Source organism: Streptopelia decaocto (assembly GCF_964273445.1).
Source record: "Streptopelia decaocto genome assembly, chromosome: 1".
In the NCBI taxonomy this organism is placed as follows: domain Eukaryota; kingdom Metazoa; phylum Chordata; class Aves; order Columbiformes; family Columbidae; genus Streptopelia; species Streptopelia decaocto.
This window is the reverse complement of record NC_138663.1, coordinates 193,429,732-193,454,861: the sequence shown is the minus strand read 5'-3', so window position 1 is coordinate 193,454,861 and position 25,130 is coordinate 193,429,732. Positions and strand designations below refer to the sequence as shown.

At 41.3% G+C, this 25,130-nt stretch overlaps 1 protein-coding gene across 4 annotated transcripts; it reads left to right on the top strand.

The window, feature by feature from the left end:
- The first annotated feature begins 863 nt into the window (after positions 1-863).
- On the top strand, positions 864-24,830 carry MPHOSPH8 (M-phase phosphoprotein 8). 4 transcript variants are annotated; one of them, XM_082076380.1, is made up of 14 exons: positions 864-1,359; positions 5,487-5,642; positions 6,533-7,375; positions 10,602-10,698; positions 11,812-12,018; positions 12,470-12,595; positions 12,682-12,770; positions 14,602-14,742; positions 15,524-15,610; positions 16,973-17,127; positions 19,139-19,293; positions 20,619-20,746; positions 21,492-21,575; positions 22,431-24,830. In XM_082076380.1, the coding sequence occupies exons 1-14, from the start codon at positions 1,120-1,122 to the stop codon at positions 22,470-22,472; spliced, it is 2,550 nt and encodes an 849-aa protein (XP_081932506.1). In that variant the 5' UTR covers positions 864-1,119; the 3' UTR covers positions 22,473-24,830. The 4 variants fall into 4 exon arrangements, 3 of the variants coding, with proteins under 3 accessions (XP_081932506.1, XP_081932507.1, XP_081932505.1); XM_082076379.1 differs by having other exon boundaries at positions 1,105-1,359; positions 11,770-12,018; XR_014186692.1 differs by lacking the exons at positions 21,492-21,575; positions 22,431-24,830 and adding an exon at positions 20,347-20,433 and having other exon boundaries at positions 11,770-12,018; positions 20,619-20,691.
- Positions 24,831-25,130: the final 300 nt, after the last annotated feature.

The window sequence follows — 25,130 nt, the reverse complement described above, 5'->3', positions numbered from 1 at the left end:
TTAGTAAACCATACAAAGGGAAGATTCGTATTACAATTTATTTGTGAAGAGCTAGGGTACAGGCTTCTTAAGAACTAGAAAGACACTTTCATGTAGACAATGATAATTTAGCTTCTAAATCTGCTGTTAAGACTTTGTAGGGTCAATTGCTGCATTATCTTAGGAAGTGCTGACAAAAATACAAATAAAACAATTTTTTTTTTCCCTTCACTGTAGTTTATTCAAATAGTTTGGTGTTTTCACTGTTGCGAAAATGCATCCCCTATGGGTACGTACAAAATGTATACAGTCATGCTAGGGCCTGAGATTCACTTGAGTGATGTGTGTTTCTTAAGGAACTGTTTCCAAGATATATTAGCACTCTGGCTCTAGCAAAGGCAGTTAAATAAGCACATAGGGTATGGTTTATTTGCTTTTTCTTACAAGATTTTTTTTTTCCCTGCATGTTACATTAAAAAGCTGTGCTTGCCTACAGGCAGGTCTTTTAACGTGCCAAATACTCTTAAGAAATTTTAAGGGGTTGTATTTTCTACCGGGAAACCCTTGTCATGCGTTTCCCCACAACCCCATCACCCGAGGGCAAAGAACACCTTTGTACCGGGATACTGAGCGCGCTCGTTCTGCTCGGACAAGCCGGGAGCACCCGGGCGCTGTGTGTGTCCTGACACAAAGGTCAGCGGCGCCAGCGCGCCTCCGAGCGCCGCCGCTCGCTGCTGACCGGCTCCCTTCTCCGGAGAAGCGCCCGGCGCGGCCCCGCTCTCGCGGAAGGGCTCCCCGGGCCAGCGCGGACGGGCAGCTCCGGCCGTCACCCGGCGCGACCCGCCACGGCCGGCATCGGCGAGCGGAGCGGGACGGCACGGTTCTGCGGACAGCCCGCCCCGGAGCAAGCGGAGCCGCTGCCTTCCCAAGGCGGAGCCGGCGAAAGGCCGCGCCTTGCCAGCCCTGCGCACCCCGCCGGGGCCTCCGGCTGCCGCGCGGAGGGCACGGAGCCTCCGGGCTCGCGGCCCCGCCCCTGTGCGTCACGGGCTGGCGGGGCGCCGATTGGCTGTGGCCGCCGCCTCGCCCGGCGGTGGATGTCGCAGCCGCTTTTCACAGTTGTCGTTTGAAATTCGGCCCAAAATGGCGGCGGCGGGCAGCAGCGGGGCTGAGGCGGCGGCGGCCAGGCTGGAGGGGGCGGAGGAAGAGGAGGAGACGGCGGCCGCGGCGGAGGACGGGGAGGAAGATGGCAGCGGGGCTGGCAGGGCGGCGGGCGCGGCGGCAGCGGGCGGGGAGGCCGGCGGCGAGGCTGGCGGCGGCGAGAGCGAGGAGGAGGACGACGTGTTCGAGGTGGAGAAGATCCTTGACGTGAAGACCGAGGGGGTGAGTACGCGGCGCCGCCGCCTGTCAGCGCGGCGCCCCCGGCCGCTCCCGGGGCTGCGGCGGGGCCCTCAGGGCGGCCGCGCTGCCGTGCGGCGGAGCTGGCGGGCAGCCCGGCTGTCCCCGCACCGAGGGGCGGCTGCCCGGGCGGGTGTTCGCCCTGCTCCCCGGGGAGCTGCAACGGGGCCGGGAGCGGGTTTGAACCATGCGCTTGCAGCTGGGCGGGCCCGAGCGACCGCGTCCTCCCGGGACGTTCCCCCGCTCCGTGCGCGCCGGGTGTGCGGGCAGACAGCGCTGCCCTGGCAGGGCTCCCTGCGCGGCTCATGTAGAAATAGGCGGTCCGTTATAACCCCGGTTTAAAATACGTTGTGCATAGTTCTGCAAGCGAGCTTTTTGTATCTTACAGCTTTGACGAAAGAGGTTAAGTCTGGAGTATATTTACTAATTTTTTTTATTTTGTCAGCGTTGTTAAACTATTCCTTGCTCTTATGCCTGAACTGCAGCAGTGTTTTGATGTAGAGAGCTGAGTGCAGAAATGGGCAGGATTGAATATAATGGAGAACTTGGAGCTCGTTTCAAAGTACATTTAGTGAGGCTATTGTTTACTGGCATATACAGTGTGCGAAGGCCCCTTAAAATAAGGATTTTTTCCAATTAAAATAAGTAGCTGTAGTGATTTTTACTTTTCTTAGAAATATCACACCTTGTCTTCTTTCTTTGAAAGCACCCTAGACTGTTTGAAATGTTTCTAAAATTTCCTGAACCTCAAATACAAAAAATAATTAACACAGCATTTTTTGAGTCTGAAAATTGCTTATTTTAACTAATTTATGCTTTTTATTTAGGTTTCAGTCAGGTACATAGTAGTATAGAATTCTGCCTGTTTAGTCTAAAATAACAGGGTTATGAAACCCATAGGTTGGAGAACCTTCAGATCAAGAATTTCCTGTATTTTTTGGTACTATTATGATTAGGTTCTATCTTGGCCGAAATATCTTGATGGCTTAAGGATGTTATGCTTTAAATGTAATACAGTATTTACAGCTTTGCCTATACAAAGTGTTGGTCAAAATAATAAATCAAGCTTGAAAACAAGAGCACCCTTTTTTTTTTAGTTTTTTCCTCCTTACCCCTCCCCTTCATGATGGAACCTGAAATCTGTACTGGAGGCCGGGGGGGAGCAAGTCATACCATTCCACACACTTCTAAAGATTACTGAAACACATCAAGTGCCATCTCTTAAAAAGGTTACTGGCATGTCCTAGTAAAAAGGTGTCTTACACCCCCTCTTTCTATCCTCCCCCTCCTGGCAGCCCATTCTGCAGCAGGTCCTGAGCGATGTGCACTTGAGGTTTCCAGGCTGGGCCAGCGCAGCTTCGCTGTGCTTGTGTGCCTTGCCCAGAACGTGTTGGTTGTAGCTTTGTAGCATGGGCTCCAGCTGCATCAGGTCAGCTTTCCAGTGCTCTTAAACGTGGGCCATGCTCCTGTGCTTCAGAAATACAGGGCAGGACAGATACACCCAGTCCTAACTTCCAAAATGGCTGGAAAAAAGCTGTGTTATGTTCAGTGCGGTGTATTTTACGTAGTGTGCTTTAGGCTGGTGATTCCCAGCTTGCAGATTCCCAGGTCTGATATAAGCAAATACAATGAGCGTGCCTCTGTGCAGCACAGCCTGAGGCCAGTCAGGGTGTTCCTGTGTCAGTGCTGCAGAAGCTGGAGAGCACTGCACAGAGGAGCTCTGGCCAGTCGCAGTCCCAGTGTTGCGGGAGCTGGCAGTAGAGGCAGCGTGAGAGAGACAGACAGACAGTCCTTCTGGGATGGGACTGGGCTGGGGAGTTAGACCTGCTGATAAATGAAACGTTAGCATTAGCAATATAAGTTTGGAAATGTTTCCTCTCAGTACATCTAGAAACCCTTTCACGCTGCACTAAAATTCTACTAAAACAACAGACTCCAGTGCACATTGTGATATTCCCCAGCCGAGCTGGATGACCTTAACTCTGCTCTTTAATGACATAGTGGTACCCCTATCTGTAGAGGTTGTTTCTAGCCCTATCACTAGTTCTCCAAGAAGCCACAGCAGTATAAAAATGTGTGGGAAGCGTTCTGTTATTTGTAAGAAGAAAGAAATAACAACGTGCAGTAAAATAATGTTGACAGGCGAGTATAGGGCTGTGTATGTATCTTTAGTATGATTATCCTGTCTTCACTTAAACTGCATTTTTGTATCACTCTCTGTGTACTGAATGTAAAGTCATCCACCAGCCAAATAGTCTTACATTTGTATTAAACTTTTATCCATCTTTCTCAATTAATTAAAAAAAATACTTCTAACTTATTTTGTGCCTGAGTTATAAGGGTGTCACAGTAACTCTGCAGCTGAGTCCTGGATCACCAGGCAGGTGAGAGGCCAGGGAAGCAGATTTGTGGGGAAGGAGCTGGGAGTCCCCACACAGGAATGTGCTGGACATGAGTCAGCAGTTCTTGCAGCGGTGCATTTTATTATTAGTTCTGGAGATCCCTTATAACATAAATTATTCTGGGACTGTAATAAGAAAGTTATTAATCACTTATTTTGTGAGTAATCCTATTACAGGAAAGAAAGAGAGAGGTGAACATGATTTTGAAAACTAATTCCTGAATCAAGAGCGTATGGTTAAGCTAAATTATAAGAGGAGATGTATTACACTAATACATCTGAATATAGGCTATTTATTTGTATCTGTGAAGCAAAATATAGAAGACTAGAAGTAGAGGTGATTGCTAAAGTTTAAAGGCATATATACATATACTTGGTAAAAGGCTAATGGTGCTCAGGCAAAAATGTAAATTTATGGGTATAGATACATTTAATAGTAAGTGTCAAATGGTGGTTCTTTTGAAGCTTTCCTTCTCCAGGCTTAGTTAGCAGTGCAGGTTCTTTTAGAGCATTATCAATCTATTTCTTAAAGAAACAGATATTATTATTTTGTCTCTCCAAGGGTGCTTTCTGTAGTACCTGTGTACTTTTTATATTTAGAAAATAAGTTTAGGAGTGGCTGTGTTGCCTGGTACTCATTATCAGCTTTTTATAGGGAAAATGGATTTCCTTAAGTTTGGTGCTAGCTTTTGTCAGACATCTGTTTGAAAAGACTCAGGTTTAATCAGTGCAGGTGACCACGTTGATTTCCTAGGACATGTCTCAGCTCTTCAGTGAGGCTCAGTGCAGGGGGCTCTGAGTTTGCCACTTGTCTGGCTATAGCAGCAACATGACCGCAAGCTAGTAAGTTGCCTCTCAGCAGGAAAATGAGTCCATCTTGAGAAACATAAGGATTCAGGCTACTTTATTTAGGAGAAAGGCAAGAGATAATTTGATGGAAAGCTGTGTGTTTTAATGGTAAAAGACTTTCTAGTCTACTGAAAAAAACAAGGTAGAGACTAAAAGGTGCAATTTCATCCCATGGTTAAGTTAAATACTGTTGAAACAATTGGTCTAGGGCTTTCATATGTCATCTTTTACCAAAATCTTTATAACTACATTGAGATGCATACACAGATTTTCTCTAGGTTTAATTTGATCCCATTGGTGTTGGTTGTTGTTGTTCTTGGTGGTGTGCTGGTTTGTTTTTCTGATCGTTAGTATTTCAGTTTATCAAAGGTAGCATTGATAACTAAACTAACGTAAGTTACAAGTTCCAATATAAAACTAGGTGAATGGCGTTGATGCATTATAAATCTAAAGGGTTTACATCAACTTCTTCAGCAAAGAGAAACAATTCAAGCTTGGCTTTTTAATAGAAGAAATAATAAAACTTAAATAAAATAGTTTTATAACTTGTCAGAAAATCCATTTCAGTAAAATGACTGGGAATTTATGATCTGTACATTGTAGCTGTGGTTCTGAACAAATTATAGATATTACAATTTTTTAAATAAAACCACTCCAACTACTGAAGTGTTTTACCAGGCTACTTAGTATCGTATGTGATACAGATGGAAATAATTCTGGGAATTCTTATGTCAGCGTTGAGTTGAACTCACAATATATTCATTTCTTTATACACAAAGTGATTTATCCACTGAGATCCCCAAGAACTGAGTAAATGCAATACTGTGCTGTATCGTATTAACTGTTGGGGTTTTTCTTACAGGGTAAAATTCTCTACAAGGTACGGTGGAAAGGATACACCTCTGATGATGATACCTGGGAACCAGAGGCTCATTTGGAAGACTGCAAAGAAGTGCTGCTTGAATTCAGAAAAAAGATTGTAGACAATAAGCCTAAACCTGTTAAAAAAGACATACAGGTGCGTTTCACCTTCCAGTGTCGTACACTGAAGACCTATTCCCTGTTGAGGCTCTGCTAATTGGGGGAGGGAGAAAGGAAAACGTTTTGGATGTGGAATTAAGAAGAGTTAAAGAATCTCTTCAGTCTGAAGGTGTTTTGTTTCAGGTGGAAATGGATATTGTTACGGCTCTCTGGTTAGGGATTTTTTGGTTAATTTACAAGTTTGCTTGTGGACTCTAAATCCATCTAAACTTTATTTCAGTTTTTAGTGGGACTGTATGAATGATGTATGGTCATTTTAGCTTGTTTTTGACAACATAAACAACCCCATTTCCCTATGCACATGCGTTTTGCCTTGTCACCACAGTTGAGCGCAGCTCAGTTCACCATCCTGCTTCGTGTAGCAGATTGTTGAATTATTGCGTGTTAACCATTAAATTAGGTAAGATAAGAATACAGAAAAATTAATTGTAAGAAGGCAGCATATGGCTCTTTCTTTTCCAACTGCTCAATCAGTTTCAAAATCAAGCATAAGAATCTGTTTTGAAAACTGGTACCCTGCTTCTGGGAAACCTATAGCTAAATTTTACAAAATCAGGTTAATTGTTTTTGAAAGAAAATAGTTCAGATTCAGTTCTGTTCTGGAATCTTGTTGTTGGATGTATGATTGGTTTTCTTGACTTGTTTATGTATTGATTCTCATCCAAGCATTTCGTAATATAATTTAGGTAAGTGAGATAGAATTGCATTTACAAATTTTACGATTTGGCAATGTGGAATGATGTTTGTAGTGTTAAAAAAGAGATTTACTTTTTCCAAGCACCACTGCTACTATCTTTGTATAGTTTTCACCAGAATGATACCGTTTAATGGGGAAAGAAATATTTTATTTTTTTTTTTACCTTTTAGAAACTATCTCTAAATGATGATGTGTTTGAAGCAGAATCTGACAGTGACCGGCAAAGTGAAACAAAAGAGGATGTTTCACCAAAGAAGAAAAAGAAGAAGTCAAAAGATGGAGAGGATAGAAGTCCAGATGATCCGAAGAAGAAAAAGTCTAAGTCTGCAAAACTCAAAGAAAAACCCAGAACAGAATGTGAAAATTCCTCAGATACTTTGGTTTCAGATTCAAAGCCAAAAAAAAGGACTTCGGAAACTAAGGAGGATTCAAAGGACCCGAAGAAGCAAAGGAAAGAAGATACTAACGAAATCAAGAAAAAGAAGGGAGAAGTTAAAGATTTAAAAATAAAATCTAAAGAAGATTCTAAAGAAGATAAAAAATCACAGAAGGAGAAGCATGGGGATGTTCAGTTTGACTCAGAATTAGGTGCTCTAGAAGATGCGTTTTCTCAAGAAACTGATAACGAAAATTCAGACTTGGTTTCTGAAAATAAAGACAAGCAGCAAATAGTAATAAGTGGAGAGGAGAGAATGGAACAAGAAATTGCTGAAAATGATTCCTTTGCTGATAGGCATCTTGATGGATCAGCAGGTAATGAAGATGATAGTGTTGATGTTAAGGTTAAAAGAAAGAAGAAAAAAAATCAGAAAGTTGAAGATTATAAAGAAGAAGGTAGAAAAGTGGAAACTCAAGATTTAGAGAAGAAAAGCATGCACAAAAGGCAAAAAGCTCAAGAAAAAGTAAGAGTACCGGGAGAGGTGGAGAAAGTGTCACCTCCTTCACCAGTGCAGAAGGGTTTGAAATTGAGTGCTGATGAAAGAGGGCGCAAGTCCATGGATTCGCCTGGGGAGGTGAGCGATGTTAAGGCTTTGAGGTGGGGACTGGGGATCAAATCAAACACCTGCAGGTTACAGGTGTCTCAAAAGGCCACTGCTCAGGATGGCAAAGAGAAAAATACAAATTGGAAAGTTAATGAGCTGGATGAAGCTAAAGAAAGGTCCACTGATCACTGTGTAGGAGAGACCGAAAAATTTCTGGATTCTGAACACTATAAGGGAGGGAACACTTTAGGGCAGGGGTGTCGAACTGATTTTCACCGGAGGCCAATGTAGCCTCCGGTGAAAATCAGTTCGACACCCCTGCTTTAGGAGATAAGGGTGTCTTTAAATGTGAAAATATTAACTTCTCCTGTTTGTTATGTGTATTTAGAATGAGATTTCCTGTTCCTTCAAAGCATGCTGTCATTTTTAGCTTTGTTCCCCTCACCCTCAACAGTTGCCTCGATTTCACTTTTTTCTACTTGTTCAGTAAGACATTCAATCTTGAACAACTACCCATCCAACACTGCACAATGAAGTGCTGTTTCGAGTTAAAACACACCCTTGATCTCTTTCAAAAGCCAGCCACTCCATTATACCTTACATGCATTACCTGAGAATTGGAAATTGTTTCTAGACCCAGGTGTCCCAGATAGTTGTGCTGTTGGCTTGTTAGAATTCCTGGGGTGCTTAAAGAAGATGCTTTGTTTCGTGGCATTGTTCCAAATTAATTACAAATGCTGTACCTGTTCGAAGAAGTGAGCTAAGCAAGTACTGGAATGTTCATTTTACTTTATTTGAGACAGTAGAGTTTTAAGAGAAGCAGGATGGTAAAGGTAAGAGAAAAAATGGAAAAAATAAAATAATATTTCTGGGAATGTTTCTGAGAATATAATTTTTTTCAGCTGCTTTAGAGTGTTCTAATGAAGTTTGCAGTTCATAAAACTTTAACTGCTTAGAGAATCCCATGTCTGACTTATAGCAGGTTTGCAGCCAAAATACTTGGATACTTAATGGATTATATCCCACTTCTTCTGAGGCTGTAATTCTGTGGCAGCAATTTTCTTCTGTAGGTTCAGCTGTGGTCCTCTGCTGAGGGTTGTTTTATGTATGGAGCAGGCCACCTTAAACATAAGGTAGCTGATTTTGGGGTAGACAATTAAGTGGCATAATCTCAGAGCAGAGGTACACAGAACAGTGTTTTTGCAGGAGCTTAGTGGTGAAAGCTCTTGTAAACAGGGTTAAGCAGTTACTATGAGGCATAACCCAGTCTCAAGAAGTTTAGTTAACTGAAATGCAATGGCCCGATATTACTCAAGTATTTTCTCATAGTTTGAGGCTATAGCATTCATAGAGAGAGATCAGTGATGACAGTCAGATAAAAGATAAAGTTTTGGGGTTCTGTTTTATTTACCAGCAGTATAAAAATCTTGTCACTCCAAACATGAAGAGATCAATAGCAGGTGAAAGTTGGTTTGCTTATGGCTCTTCAGCCAGCACTCTTGTAAGTTGTCCGTGTGGCTTGCTCATGGTCATGCTCCGAGGAAACAAGGAAGGCATTCTGCTGCTTGCTCTTTTTAGTTTTGGAGACTTAAACAATGTTTTCTGTAGCTGGTTTGTTGTTTTCCAGAGCAACTGTGGATTTATTACATGGGTGGGTTTGGTGGCAACTTCTAGAGGCTTTTTTGGCTTCACTGAATTGTTTGCCCAAGTAGATTATTCTTTTCAAATAGAATCATTGTGTATGTTTTGGCTACCTGTCTTTCCTCCTGTAGCTCTGATTACAGAGAACTGTCATGTTAATTTATAACACAGCATTCTCTGTTTGGACTCAGTTTGCATGCCCAACCATTCTTTCCATTCAGTTTGTCTCCAAGAATAAATACGCAGTGTATGGTGTGCATCTGATCAGTATTGGAAATCTGGAATGGAATTCAGGATTACTGATTTTAACAGCCCCTCTGTGCAGCAAAAATCCGGTAATCCCTTTAGTAAGTTACAGGTCTCCTGCTAAATCAAGGGTGTCAAACTCATTTTCACCAGGGGCCACATCAGCCTCGTGGTTGCCTTGAAAGGGCCAAATGTAATTTTAGGACTGCATAAATATACATTCATACAGCCCTAAAATTACATTCGGCCCTTTCAAGGCAACCACGAGGCTGATGTGGCCCCTGGTGAAAATGAGTTTGACACCCATGTTCCAAACAGTGGGCATCTGCCAGGACTGACAGCTGTCTGTACTGCTACTTAATCACGTCAGTGATGAAAAGCTGAGTTTTGGGGGCGAGAAAGACGATTAAATATCTCAGCTCCGCTAACGCATTATGATACACCAGATTCATCTATTCTAATTGAAGATTTTCTTGTGTCAAAGAAATGGTAGCATTTATTGATAAATCAGTTTGTAGTTCTCATGGGGACTTCTTTTGGGGTAGTTTTTCAGGAAAGCAGTGCTATCCCTGTACCAGGTTAGTGTCAGAGGCTGATAAAAAGCCATGCGAAGGAGCCTTGTCCCACCTACTCCGCAGTTTGGAATTCTCTGGCTGAATGGAGAGAGGGAGGATTGCAGGAGAAGGGAAGCTTTGCTGGAGGCAGCTGAATTCTATTTTAGTGAATTTGACTGTATATCTACATCTACCATAAATTTCCTCTGTGATATTGGATATTGCTAAGTTTAGTCTTCTGTGTAGATATGGTGGGTTTTGGTGGATTTTTCCAAGTATCTGTTTTTCACAAATTACTGTTACCATAACGTTTGGTGTGTGTAAACTGGAAAAACTTGGAACCGTCTGTATACAGATGTCAAGTTTTGTCAGTTAAGGTTCAAGTCAGTGCTGTTATAACTGCTTTGAATATGGTGCTACAAAGGTGTTAAATACTTTGAAGTAATTCCGTTCTTGTCAGGTTCAGTATTTGGAACAAATGAAAAGTTCATAATTTTAAATTTCCTTCAAAACGCTGGTTTTGACAAATCTGCATCTCAAGCCATAAAACACCATTCATGGCTGAGATGCAGTAGAAATCTGAATTGAAGTTGTTCTATTTTGGAAATAACAGTTCTTCTCTTAAGGAAGAAGCCTTCACAGACTTAACCCTGACTCACCTGTTCAATTATTTTCTTAGGAATGTCCACAAGTCTGTTACATACAGGTTTCAGTAGTATTAATTTTGAGTGTATTTTATCGTTGGAGTAGTGAAAGGACTTTATTTTCCATTTTTTTCTCTACCATTTTAATTTCATCTTTGTTCTCAATATCAGGAGAAAGAAGGAAAGAAGACTGAAACAAAAGAAAAACCTCAAAAAAAAGAATCTGAAAAAGAAGAAAAGAACAGAAAAGAACAAAGGGGCATAAAAAGTAAGTGCTAACTGCTTATAGGAGAGAAGAGAATGACCCTTCAGGACATTCTCTTCTTATTTCTACAAGAGCAGATATTGTGTAGTTTTGTTATACATACCAGAAACAACAATTTCTGCTTTTATTTTAGGAAGCAAAAGTCTGCTGTTTAATGGCTTTGTTAATATATGCTGCATGAGAATGATGTCTGTACTTTCACGTATGAAGCATAGAAGTGTATGGATGCTTCCATGGCATCCAACAGTATTTTTTCTAGAGGAATTCATCCAATTATTGGCTATTTCCAGAAGTGTTCTGTTGATACTATGAGTACACACTTCCTGTGTTTAGAAAACTAGTGGTTGCCCATCAGACAAACTTCCTGCGTCTTGCTTTAGGCACAATGATGAGTTTATTTTTACATTGCACAACCCTTAAAATATCACCAGAACTGGATTATTTGATACATGACGAAAAATATCTAGGGTGTATTTCTGTTCTTAGTAGTATAATGGAGTATTAATGTTATGACTCTTGATCTCAGTAAAATTTTGGATGATTTTATTGAGGATAAATTCCCTCACTACTCTGAGACTGAACTGAGGAGAACTAGGTAACTGCACCTCTGATAACCGTGAATGCACATTGGAGGAGCTGTGATGGTTCACGTAGCTGTTGCTAGAGAAACGTTTTTCCCTGCAAGTAGCGCAGATGCATACAATGCTTAGAAAAGTAGTAACAGACAGAATTATTAGTTATTGTTCCTTATACAGCATGTCTGTCATCTGTTCATCACAGATACTGAACCATATTTTCAAAGTAATATTTTACACATACTTCTAAACTACATTTCTTAAGCAGAAGATGGTGCCGTGTTGAAAGCAGAGCTCAGACTTGCCAGGGGTAGCTGAGGTGAACTAGCTCTCCCTGATTTTTAGCTTATGTTGTTAAGCTTGCTCCTGTGCTTCAGCAATGATTAACTTATGGAAGAAGGACAGACCTTTTCTAAACGGACTCTGGTCACTCACTTAAACTTTGTTATGCAATAGTCTTTGGTGGCTCAAGTAGTCACTCTTGGTAACTGTCTTCTAGGCTTTAAGGATGTCAAAAGTGCATTTGACTTGTTTAATGTAGCTTCAGAAGAAAAAAATGAATATTCTGAGAATAACTGCAAAAGAGAAGAATCTTCGCTAGAATATAAATTCATAGAAGAATTAAAATCAAAAGACAGCAAGGTGTACAAGGAAAGGAGGAACATAAAAGATGAAACAGACACATGGACTTACACTGCTGCAGAAGGTGATCAAGAAATGGCGGATGTGTGTCAAATGAAGAACTCTGGTGAGCAGTAGAACCATATGTAGGGGCAAGCTGAGCACTGGCAGTTAATGTTTTCTTCATTCCTGCTTGCATCTTTTAGCACTGCAATTCTTGTCTCCCCAGGAGGCTGACATGGTGTTTTCTTTTGAAACTCACTGATAACTTTCCAGAGTGTTTCCAGTGTGTTTCTGCTATCACAGTAATGGAGTGTTCACCTTCTCCTATCGCTTCAGCCTAATTTATTGGAACAAACAATAGTTTGTTTCAAGTAAAAGCATTTTATGTCTGTTTGTAACATAGCCTTCGTTGTTTGGAACCATTCCATGCTGACTTCTAGAGTTTGAGTGAAAAGTAGTAGTATGTTAAGATGCTGATCATTGAAGCAATGGCAAGCAGTGAATTGTTTGGAAATTCAGAAGATACTTAATACCTATTTTGCATTTTTTTTTCCATAAAATCAAATACATGATAGATGGCAAGCAGCAAGTCTTGAGTTTGGGTATGGACATGCAGTTAGAATGGCTGACGCTAGAAGACTTTCAGAAGCATCTTGATGGAGAAGATGAGAATCATGTGTCAACAGGACCGATATCAAGTAGTGAGTAATTGCTGGGAGGAAGGGACATTTCTTAGCTGGTGTTTCAAAGTGAAATATCCTGTAACTGCATTGAATTTGTTTTCTAGCTCTCCTGAGGGATGCTGTTAAAAGTGGAGATTACATGACAGTAAAGATGGCACTTTCTTCAAGCGAGGAATATAATCTGGATCAAGAGGTAATTTTTCTGCAAGTATTTTTGGGGTGGGTCAGGAGTGAAGAGTACAAATTTGGGTTGTTTGAGAAGTTTTCCCATCTTGGCTAGTAACGGATTTCTGTTTCACCTTGGGGAAAAAAGCACAGCGTGAGAAAAGGAAATACAGATGTTGAGGCTTCAGTAGCTGTTTTCTGTTTCTTCCAAAGAAAAAATGAAGTTTGATAGAAGCATCCTAGTAGCTGGATTTGCAGGTTTGCCCACCGGATTTAACTGAATATTAAATTCAGAACTGAATATGGTATAAGGAATTATGATACCCATCAGGTCAAGTGGCTAAACTATGTAAAATATCTATACATTAAAAAAAAAAAAATGTTCTGTTTGACAGAGTGGGACCTCTTCACTCCATGAATAATGAGTTCTCTGCCAGTTCTTCATCAGCTGTGTTCTTACTGGTTTTCTTTCAAGGATTTGTTTTCCTGTTAAATAGTACTATAGTTCTATTTCTGAGGATTAAAATCTCTGATACCAGTATTTTCACTGGTGATCTTGTGTAGTCGTATTATGTAGCATTTGAGAACTATAGATTTTGCTAAAACTTTGTAGCATAGTAGAAAAGATGCCAGATGAACTATTGAGGCAAGCATGTGTTCCTTGGATTGTAGCATCTGGTAGGAAGTGCAAGAATGAGTGTGGGCCTAACCACTCTCAGAGGTCTCTTCGTACATACGCTCCAATAAAATCCAAAAGCAACATTGTGGTAGCAGCTGCCTTGGCCATTGCAGTTTAGCTCCAGTGGCTACTGGTTTATTCTTCCATTGTCTTGCTGTCTTCCTCACCCTCAAATATCATAGAATCATAGAATGTCAGGGATTGGAAGGGACCTCGAAAGATCATCTGGTCCAGTCCCCCTGCCGGAGCAGGAACACCCAGATGAGGTTACACAGGAAGGTGTCCAGGCGGGTTTTGAATGTCTCCAGAGAAGGAGACTCCACAACCCCCCTGGGCAGCCTGTTCCAGAGCTCTGTCACCCTCACTGAGAAGAAGTTTCTTCTCAAGTTTAAGTGGAACCTCTTGTGTTCCAGCTTAAACCCATTACCCCTTGTCCTACCATTGGTTGTCACCGAGAAGAGCCTGGCTCCATCCTCGTGACACTCACCCTTTGTATATTTGTAAACATTAATAAGGTCACCCCTCAGTCTCCTCTTCTCCAAACTAAAGAGACCCAGCTCCCTCAGCCTTTCCTCATAAGGGAGGTGCTCCACTCCCTTAATCATCTTTGTTGCTCTGCGCTGGACTCTCTCCAGCAGTTCCCTGTCCTTCTGGAACTGAGGGGCCCAGAACTGGACACAATATTCCAGATGTGGTCTCACCAGGACAGAGCAGAGAGGAAGGAGAACCTCTCTGGACCTACTAACCACCCCCCTTCTAATATACCCCAGGATGCCATTGGCCCTCTTGGCCACAAGGGCACAGTGCTGGCTCATGGTCATCCTGCTGTCCACCCGGACGCCAGGTCCCTCTCCCCTACACTGCTCTCTAATGGATCATTCCCCAACTTATATCTCACTGCCTTTCTTCCTGGCTCATTCTGGTTTTCCTCCTTCCTGTGCTGGTCCTTGGCACATTACGGGTTTTGCAGATTATGGAGCTCAGAGTGTGAGGCCTGTGGACAAGAGAGGTGGGACGTGATGGTTATCGGTATCTGACAGCCGTATATATGTGCATTCTTCTGCCAGGGAGGCAGATCTTGGTGAGACCTGTTCACACACTTGCAATTTTTGTATTGTGGCTTTGATTTATCTTAAAGTATTAAATTTTTTTTTTTTAATGGCAATGATTCTTCTTGCAGGACTCAAGTGGAATGACCCTAGTAATGCTGGCTGCTGCTGGTGGGCATGATGACCTTCTCCGGGTCCTAATCAGGAAAGGAGCTAAAGTTAATGGTAGACAGAAAAATGGAACAACTGCATTGATACTCGCAGCTGAGAAGGTTCGCTTGGCTATTGTTGTATTTATGGTTCTCGGCTCTTTTACTTATATTTCAAAGTGGTACACATTTTTTTTCCCTTGGATGATGCTTAAGAAGTAGTTAACAGGATATAGCAGGGTAACCTTAATTGCATAATTTCAGCAGCTGTGGTTACTGTAGTGTAAATAAATTCTGATCACAAACCCTACCCTGAGCAGAGAATATCATAGAGCTACCTTGAGTGAAAGTGGAGGCAGAGGATATCTCTGAATTTGTCAGTCGTGGGGGCTGAAGTTCTTGTGTTAGTATTGTTTGTTATGATCTCTGGATACACAGGATCCAAACTTGGGACACTTTGAGAGCAAGTCTCTGATTGAGCAGGGTTTACTGTTTGAGAGCTGGGACATGGAGACTCTGGCAAGCTCCTCTCAAACTAAGACCAACTAGACCAGTAAGTTACAGGATGTTTCATGGGTGTGCTCTTTAGTTCAAGTTGGTTTATGTATTTTCCCATGTACAGTAGATAAAAGTATGAAGGGGAGCTCGATTCCAGTTGGGTGATTAGCGCAAACATCCTGCTTTCTTCCTGTGGTGTAGATTTAGAAAACATTTAAGAGTTGTAAATACTCAGGGCTATCTGTGTGCCTGAGTCAGAATTGCTCTAGAGAACAGCGTTAATTGTGTCATGTCTCATGCTTTGGATTTTCCTGATAGATTTTAAATAAATGTCACTTTATATTCTGAAAAAAACATAATATTTTCTGCTTACTTGCCTTGTGGTTTGGTTTGGGTTTTCTTTCAGAATTTTCTAACAACAGTAGCTATTCTTCTGGAAGCTGGGGCATACGTCAACAGGCAGCAGAGCAGCGGTGAAACTGCTTTAATGAAGGTAAATTCAGTGTTTGCCCTGACACTGTTTTGTAGTAAATACTTTTTGCAAACTAATAGAACATAAAAGCATGTTTGTAGAGCTGATTTAGGGAACATGTACTGTATTTGAGATACAAATATTTCTCTTGGTTATTTTAGGCAGTGTTTTAATCCATTTTTTAATGTACTGTTGTATCTCAACAATAAATGCAGATGCTATGAGCATACAGTGCTAAATGTGCCTCATCTTCTTCCATTGTTTGACTCTAAAAAATGTGGATGTGATCTTAAAACTGAGATGATCAGGTTGTCAGCAGGAAGACAAAAATTCCAAAAAGAGAATCTCTTACGTGGGTGTTGCTGTGATTGACTTTTGTAGTTTCATTGCAGGCCAGAAATAAAATAACCAGTTTGGAGTCTCCTTCCTACTGCCTATTCCACACCCCTATCACAAAGGAAATTTTTATTTTTTAAAATTTTTATTTTATTGTAATGGGAAAATTCCAGGACCCTTTAAATGGTTTGTGCTCCTCTTGTTTGTTTGTTTGGGGGGGGGGGTTGTTTTGTTTTGTTTTTTTGTTTTTATCGAATCATAGAATGTCCTGAGTTGGAAGGGACCCACAAGGATCATCGAGTCCAACTCCTGTCCCTGCACGTGACAACCCCACAGTTCACACCATGTGTCTGAGGGTGTTGTCCAGTCTCTTCTTGAACACTGTCAGGCTTGGGGCTGTGACACCTCCCTGGGAGCCTGTTCCAGTGCTCCACCATCCTCTGGGGGAAGAACCTTTTCCTAATGTCCAACCTAAACCTCCCCGGGCACATCTTCCTGCCATTCCCTTGGGTTCTGTCATTGGTCACTAAAGAGAAGAGTTTGGCGCCTGCCCCTTCCCTTGTGAGGAAGCTGTAGACTGCAATGAGGTCTCCTCTCAGTCTCCTCTTCTCCAGGCTGAACAAACCAAGTGATATAAATGTGTTTATCAAGTCACTCTTATTTAACCTTAGGAGTTGGATCATACTTTTTAAAAGGGGGGATGGAATTCTTGGCACTTAATTTCTTTGAGGTGGTGTGTGATTTTTATTCTGGAATAATGTGGATTGAAAGCACAGGTGAAAGTTCAGAGCTGAGACAAATTTCAGAAGTTAGCTTCTGAAAGGTCTCATGAAGATAGAAATTTCTGTCTTTTGTGCCTTTCCCTAATTTGTCAGAGTTTAGAGTTGTGTTAGCATTTGCAGAGCAAATACCTAAACTTGTTTTCTGAATTGTAAATAATTTTGGATTTTAATTCATTTCTGTACTTCTGCTTACTTCAGTGTTATGCTCTGTTCTCACGGGGGATTTGTCATTGTCCATCCTCCTGTTTTCTCACTTTCTGCACAGGCTTGTAAAAGAGGGAATTCGGATATAGTGCGGCTTATGATTGAAAGTGGGGCAGACTGTAACATTTTGTCAAAGCATCAGAACAGCGCACTGCATTTTGCTAAACAATGTAATAACATACTGGTGTATGAGCAGCTCAAGAGTCATTTGGACATGTGAGTAAACTGTACTTTGAAGTTTGTTCTGGTGAGGTTTGCAGTACCAGGCATGTCAGAGTTTTGATTTAAGTCAAGGAGAAGAGGCGGAGATTTCAGGAAAGAAAACAGATCTCATTTGGGCAGGAAGCTAGCGTAAATCATGGGAAATGAAAATGGTGTGAGCTAACAGATTTAGCAGACACTTCCTTAAACACTGAGTAAAGAGATGGAAAGGAGGACAAGGGGATTACCAGAAATGAAAGATTCCTAAACCTAAAAATACAGCCATTAGGAAAACTGAAAAGTGTATAAGCACTGGACAGCTGAATGTAAACTCTTATTACGACATGCCAAATAAATACTGTGCTAAAAAGCATAAAAAAAATAAAAGGGCATCAAACAAAAAGACCATGAAAAGTCAATGCAGATAGTTATGGTGTTGTTGGACCCTTAAACATGAGCTGAGAGTGCCACGAGGAACAACTGGGGAAGCTTTTAGACTCACTACCTGAATATACCAGTGCAGTGTTTTTCGTCAGTCAAAAAGGAAGAGAATATCATAGTGGAGCCAAAAATAAAATGTAAGTCTGTGGTGTCCAAATGCCTTAAATAGCACAGGCCATTCCAGTTATGTTACTTCAAAAGCAGATGAAGCCAAAAGGAAAAATAAAGATGCTCAGATATGGAGTAGCTTCTGTGAGGGTAGACTGGGGGATGTGATACACGTCACCTTGGGACAGATTAAAAGGTCAAAGTGTAAAATGAGAAAAGAACAACAAAAAAATAACGCCAAGCCATGAGGCAGGTTCTGCAGGCCATCCTGTTAAATGTTTAGTGATAGGTTTGAAATGGGGGGATATTTTTGCACAGGAAAATGGGATTATGGATCTCGTTGCAGAATGCTGTGGTCACAGGTGCCTGGGATTTTGGGAGCAGATCCAAGGAGAGGTGCGATTTGGCTGCAGTCCCTGGTTTTAGAGCCCTCTAAATCAGATTGCTGGAACCTAGGACAGTGTCCCAAAAAAAGACAAGTGTTGAGTAATTTCCCATATTTAATACGGCTTTGTCTAGCATCTGGAAACTAGGCTAGCTGGGCTTCTGGGCTTGCTTTGATGGAGCAATTCTTGTGGTTTCTTTATGATCAAACACTTGAGTTTTAGGTTCTGCAGATGGTAACCTCAGCTAGCACGGAGGGGAAGTGTGCGCTGAATAACAGCTCCAACAGCCGGGAAGCTGAGAGGGTCAGAACCTTGGCCGTGCAAAAGTGTTTAAAACCCATTAGTGTCAAAACAGCTTTTTGACGAGGATTACTTGGTGACCTGCTTGTGAAAGTGCCAGATACTATTGGCTAATGTGGCCTCTCTTCTGGAGGCTACGCGGCTCACTTCAATTAACACCCAGTCAAAAAAACACCCAAACCACCAAAACAAACCAACCAACCAAAAACCAAACCAAATTAGAAAAACCACACGAAACACCAAACAAAAAAACCCCACCATGGCAGAAACAGTTTGGCTGTTTAATGGTAGCATTGCTGCTTTTTCACTGCATTTTAGTAAATTGTGAACTGCATTTTTGCAGTAGTATTGCCAGTGAAATCATACAGTGACTTATTTATTTTTACATTGTACTCTCAGTCAGGCTGGTAAATCAGCCACCCTGGGGCAGTGACTGCCTGCTGCTGTTTACCCACCAGGTTCATACTGATGTTTCAGGGACATCTTTTTACATACAGAGCCTTCAAAATATGTGGCTGGCTGGATTTTTTTTTAATATGCTGCAGTGCATTTGACTCACCTTTTTATTTTTAGCGACCTAATAGCTGAAATTTCACAAACAGATCACTGATAAAAGGTTTTATTAACAAAATATTGGGACTTGGGGTTCATTTGTGCATAAATGATGAAGTGAAAATTGGGAATCCAGACAGTTAATCTGGAATCCTTTCTTGTGTCAAGCTCTCGTTACGTTTGTCTGATGAAGTAATTTTACTATGTGCAGTACAGGTCTCACTTGTTTGGCCTTTCAGGCTCTCGAGAGTAGCAGAAGACACCATCAGGAATTATTTTGAAACTCGTCTGGCTTTGCTGGAGCCAGTCTTTCCCATCGCGTGTCATCGTCTCTGTGAAGGGCCAGACTTTTCTACAGATTTTAACTACAGACCCCCACAAAACGTGCCAGAAGGTAGGAGGGCGCTTGTTGTGGTGGGCGTGTTGTTTGGTTTGGGGAAAAAAGGTGGAACTGTGTGTTATTAAACTGCCTTCTTAAGTATGTCTTAACGTGCTTGTTGTATGACTTACTATATTGCAGTATGTTATACCAGAGATGCTCTGATTATGGATTATAGGGAGGGCAGCGATGTTTTGATGCACTGTGGGTGTGGTTTGTCTTGGTTTTTTAATTGCCACAGACACAGTGGCTTTCTTCTGTCTTTCTGTTAATGGGTTCCATTAGCTTTCTGAGGTTACGTTAGCTAAGTGACAGGTATTATAGGAAAGGAGCGGTTTACCTCAAAATGATAAATTTTGAAAAATCTGAATCTAAGAGCATACCTGGCAAACCTCATGGTGGAATGTCGTGTTTTGTAGCCAGCACGGAACACGCTGCAGCGCGGGAGCACAGTCACAGCACTGCCGTGACACGAGGGCAGTCTAGAAATGCCATCAAAAAGAAGCCAGCGTCCATCAGCTCTGGGTGGCCCATAGAGCCCTTCAGAAAGCTGGGAATCGAATTCCCAAGATACTTGGGAATGTTTCTTCATTCCTTTAGGAATCCAGATTCTAATCTCTGATGCTTGGCTTAGCTAAGTCATTTTCATTCACCTTTTGAGTGTATCAGGGCAATATCTACTGATTTTTCTTGAAATAACACATGAATGTGGCTGAAATCCTACTTAAACTAAGATGGAAAGTGGTTGTGTCTGTCCAGTTTCCTGGTTGTTAAGAACTGTTATACAAGTCTTCCAGTGGTTGATCGTAGGTATAATTTACAGAATTAAGAAACCTTATATAATTGGATGTATTAAAATGCGGCATTTGTGGGTATTGAAGAATGTTGCTTATTGAATTTCAGTGCAGTTCATAAAGATCCAGAATTGTCTGGTCTCGGTTGTCCCTACCAAGAGAAAAGACAACCCAAACCACGTTAAATTCTATAACTCTCATTAGGTAAAGCTAAAACCACAGAGGTGAGCCATGCTGAGGATTGCCGTGTTCATTTTGTTCTTCTTTCTAATAGCCACATAAAATTATTTCTGCTGCCAAAAGACCTGAACGTAGTGACCAGATCAGTTGTGTTCTGTGCTGGGATCCGCTGGCTCAGGAGGTTGGATTTCTGTGTGTTGCTTTGATACTCCATTGATGTTTAGTATATACTGAAGTAGTTTATGTATATACATAAATACACGCACACATATATATTTGTACCTAACTGTCTTCAAACATTCAGTGTGTGCAGTTGTTCTGAATAATGGATCTCGTTTCACATGCCTGAATTGCCTTCCCTTTCAGGATCGGGAATTCTTCTCTTTATTTTCCATGCAAATTTCCTTGGTAAAAATGTCATTGCTCGGCTCTGTGGACCATGCAGTGTACAAGCTGTGGTTTTAAATGACAAATTCCAGCTCCCTGTATTTCTGGTAAATCTTTTCTTATAACTGATCAACTATAAAACTGCTTTATAGTCTTCATGGAGCAGCCTGGGAAATCTTAGTGCCTTAATTTGGATTTTGAGTATTGTGTTGAAGCTTTTTTAATCATGATAGGGTTGTTGGGTTTTTTTAGTGAAACTTAATTCTTTTTTTTATCTGGAGAGAACTCCAAACCTTGCATATACTAGAACTCCATAAAAAATTATGCCTTAAAAGGCAGGGATGCATTTAATAGTACTGGACAACCTGCTTCTAGGTGGCCCTGCATGAGCAGCAGACGGTGCCTGGTTGGAGCAGATGGGACCTCAGAGGTCCCTTCCAACCTCAACTCTTCTGTGATTCTGGGACTTCAGAACGGAGGGTTTGAGCAGGCAGCTGAGAACTCTGTACTTAAAGCTGTTTAACTTCTCATTCACCCAGCATCTCAAATTTTTGACCCAAGTAAGTTCTGAAATACAACTACTTTGCCTTGATTTAACAACCTACCTTACCTCATATTTTTACTGATTAATTTATATTTTTTGATTAGTTTTTTAAAGCTATTAAATGCATCACTATGCATGTTTTTTCAAGTTCTCTTGTTTTCTCTGTGGTCCCACAAAAGGTTCTCTGCAGCATACACAACTTTTCCTTTCAAAAAATGCGTAGTTAAAATGTTGTGTTCTGTTGGTCCATCGTGTAGCACTTTGTCATATCCTGCCACTAACTTGGTCCATTTTCTTTTTTCCTTTAGGATAGTCACTTTATTTATTCCTTCAGCCCTACTGCAGGCCTTAACAAGCTTTTTATACGGTTGACCGAAGCTCCTACTGCCAAGGTACAAAATGCTCTCAAAATTAAATGCCTATATTAATTTTTTGTACAGTAACTCTTCCATAGTTTAAATGCTTCCTAGTTATATGTTGCAAATGTAAAAATTTCGAGTTTCCCACCCTCTCCTCATGCCAGTTCCCGTCAGTCTCAGTTCCATTCTGTGACACTGCTGGAACTCAGGAGCTCTGCCAGGGGTGTTAGTTTTGTCAGAAGTAAATGTTTTTGTGCTGCAGTCAGAATAATTCATGCACCAGGATAAACTGCTGTTACAGCTCAACGTTTTCCCCATCTATACTGAGAATTTAATGACAGATACATGGAGTGTCAATTATGTTTTGCATACAGATGGTTTGGCTTGTGTGTTTTGGAGAACTTGGAAGTGTTTCCTAGGACATCAGTCTGCTTTGGAATAGTCTGTGTAATCTGTTGTGTTTTCCAGGTGGTTTGGGCAACAGTCCCACTACATGCTATAAGAGGAATAGCAGATCCTGTTCTGGTAGCATCTCTTTTTGTCCTTGGAAGATGCACCAGTAAATTTTCTAGATCTTCATATTTAAAACTTATACTCAACTCTTATTTATTCAGTTGAAAGTACCTGTGTATGTCTGGTTCAGATTTGGGGGTCACTTGTTCAACCATCACCTAATGCAGTGGTGTTGTAATTGAGTCTTACAAGCTGTTCATTTTTCAGTAGGGCTGTTACAAATTGATTTTTATTAATCAGAGATTATAAATACTTTTTTTTTTTTCTTAGTCACTTGCAATTTTATGCCTTTACTCATGCTTTTCTTATATTAGAATTAGTGTTGAACACAGTAGTTACACATGAACAACCTGAAACCTTTGTTTGCTTTTGCAGGTGAAGCTGCTCATAGGCGCGTACCGAGTGCAGCTGCAGTGACCTCAGGGCTAAGAGCACGTTGAGTGGGCTGACAGGTTTTTGGACGTACTTCTGACTCCTGTTCAGAGACTGACAAAGCAGTTTGGAACTTTTGGGCACCGCACTCTTAAGACGAAGTTCCCATCTGGCTGTCACTCGTTGGCAGGCCCATAGGAGTGTGTGTTGGGGAGCAGCTCAGGTGCTGCGCTGGTGGGACAGGGCTCTCAGCTTTTTTTACTTTGTACAGATGTAGATGTAAGTATTTGTGCCAATACATATAATTCTGTTTTTCTTTAACTTGTGGAGTCCAGACTGCCTATTTCAGCTTTTCCACAATGTGGAGTGGTGCATATAAGAACTATTTAAGGTAACTACGTGAAATGTCTTTTTTAATAGAAAGATCTTTTCCATTTGTAAACTAAAATTTTCTACCTGCTCTAACTGTAATGTTTCTCTGTAAAATGCAGAACTGTCGTATTCTTGGAGCTGTGGGCAGAAATTACACTTGGAAGTCACTGCATTAGATCTAACTTTGAATTGCTTAGGGCTGTGTTCTGGTTTGAAGCTTTTCCTGCTCTTGTCTCCCAATGAGGAAGCAGTTGTGCTTTGAGCCATTCACTTTGAACAAACACCGGTAGGGCTGCAGGTATGAACAGGACATCTGAATAGGTTCCATTCATAGAGGATCGCAGTCAGATTCCTAATTATATAATGGTTTTAAAACTACTTTTGTGTTAGAGAAGCAACTGATAGTTTTACAGACATCTTAACATCTGAGTTGTTAGTCAAGTGACATGTGGGAAAACAAATACAAGCTGAAAACAGCAAACCAGAAAACTTGTAACTACCTGAAATGTGCAGGCAATGCGGTTGGTAGACAAGAAGATCCACAGAGGATTTCAGATGTTCTCAGCCTGACAGATGAGAATGTATATTGCCCTGAAATTCAGAAGTTCAGTTCCTCAGTGCAAAGAGCTGCTATTTTTTTTTAATTTATTTAAATGACCCATTTTATCAGATGACAGCAGTTCTGTAATGGTCCTGTGCTATAAAATACAAATGTAATACTTCTCCATGAGGTATAAAATATTTTTCTTTGTAAATTAACCAACATCTTGAAAAGCTAAAAAAAAAAAAAAAAAAAAGAAAAAAAAATGCAGATTGTGCCTTTGCTGTTCTGGTTGCCACAGGTAGCTTACATGCCACTATGTGCCTATCTTGTTAGCAAAACTACAGGGGATAAATCCTTAATGTATCTGAGTGCTCACCATCAAAATGGTGCGGATGTATTAAGTATTCTGTTAAGAACTGTGACTTTTTATTATAAAGTTCAATTAGTTTTTAATTTTTGGTTAGTTTTTAATTTTTGGTTCTTGAAAGTTCAAAACTTTCACATTTAAGTGATGCCAGATATAACAAAGCACACTATTTCAATTTTGTGGAATGTCCCATTAAGCTGTAAGACTAGAACAGCAACATGACATACAAATACTCATTTCTGGTTTGATTTAGGATTGCTGTGTGTCTTTTTGGGCACAGTGGTGATGAGACGTGAGCACATCTAGGTGTTGAACAGACTTGGTACCTCCACCTCTCTGAAATCCTTTAGATACCTCATTTTGTTAAGTGTGGGCACCTGAAATGCGTGAAAAGCGCTGGCTGAGAATCAGGTACGGCGCTGCCAGCACTTAGGACAGTGTGTGGCTGTTCTTAGTCACTGTGCATAACCATGGAAGGTGAAGTAAGGACGGGCACTGCGTTGAGTGTTCCCTGTTGTAGTGACAGTTCTCATGGATGTAGCTCACCCCTCCTCAGTTACTCGGGTGTGTAGGTGTAACAGTGCTGTCTGTATGTGACAAGTGCTGCACAGCACTTACTCCTCGTAAATGTTTGAGCTGTTTGGGGTGGCAACAAAAGGTTTTGGAACAAATGTCCATATAATATAGATTCTATTTAGAAACTGTTGTACAGTCTAACCTAAAACTGTCTAGCAATGCTCCAAGAGTTGACATAGCAAGTAGATTGTCGAAGACTGATTGGGGACAGGGAGGAAGGGGATGTTTCCTTTGGGGTTTTGTTGTTTTCTTTTCTTCCCTTGAGGCATTTGAGAGAGAGAGAGGAGTCCTAGGGGACATGGGAATAAAATTTGGGTTCATGCTGCTTTTGTTAAGGGATGGATTTTGCAGCCATCTTTCTCTTTTAGTTGGTGATACAAATTCAAAATCCCTACTGAAGGTGCATATGGTAAAGTTGTTTGAAACTGGTTTTTGTCCTATTCCTATTATACGGTTTTTATCCAATTGCTAAGAAGAAAAAGGTTTTGGTGGACAAAGTAGCTATAATAAAAAAAAACAATTCTTTAGGCCTGGTGGAGAAATACCCTTGAAGTATTTGCTCAGTTTCTTCTTGCTGCTGTCAGTGAGGCTCAACAGCTGCAGATGCCATCACTGCACTGGCACCATTGTTCTAGAGGCTGGCGGGTGATGCAGCTGTGTTTAGCACAGGTCCTCTGTGCTTTCCGCGCCCATTCTTTAAAAATGTGATGGTTTCTGATCAGTGTGGATGGCAGAGAGCTGTTTCAGTGTACAAAGAGACAGCACAGAGTGCAACTACCACCTCAGCCAGCCAGGATTGCTCAGTGTCCCGGGGCCTGTCTGCACCCTCACTTTCTGAGAAGAA

Coding starts and splice junctions, on each gene's coding strand:
- MPHOSPH8 (XM_082076379.1), top strand. CDS start 1,120: ATGGCGGCGGCGGGCAGCAGCGGGGCTGAGGCGGCGGCGGCCAGGCTG. Junction 1,360..5,486: donor TTGACGTGAAGACCGAGGGG/GTGAGTACGCGG, acceptor TTTTTCTTACAG/GGTAAAATTCTCTACAAGGT. Junction 19,294..20,618: donor CCCACAAAACGTGCCAGAAG/GTAGGAGGGCGC, acceptor CTTCCCTTTCAG/GATCGGGAATTCTTCTCTTT.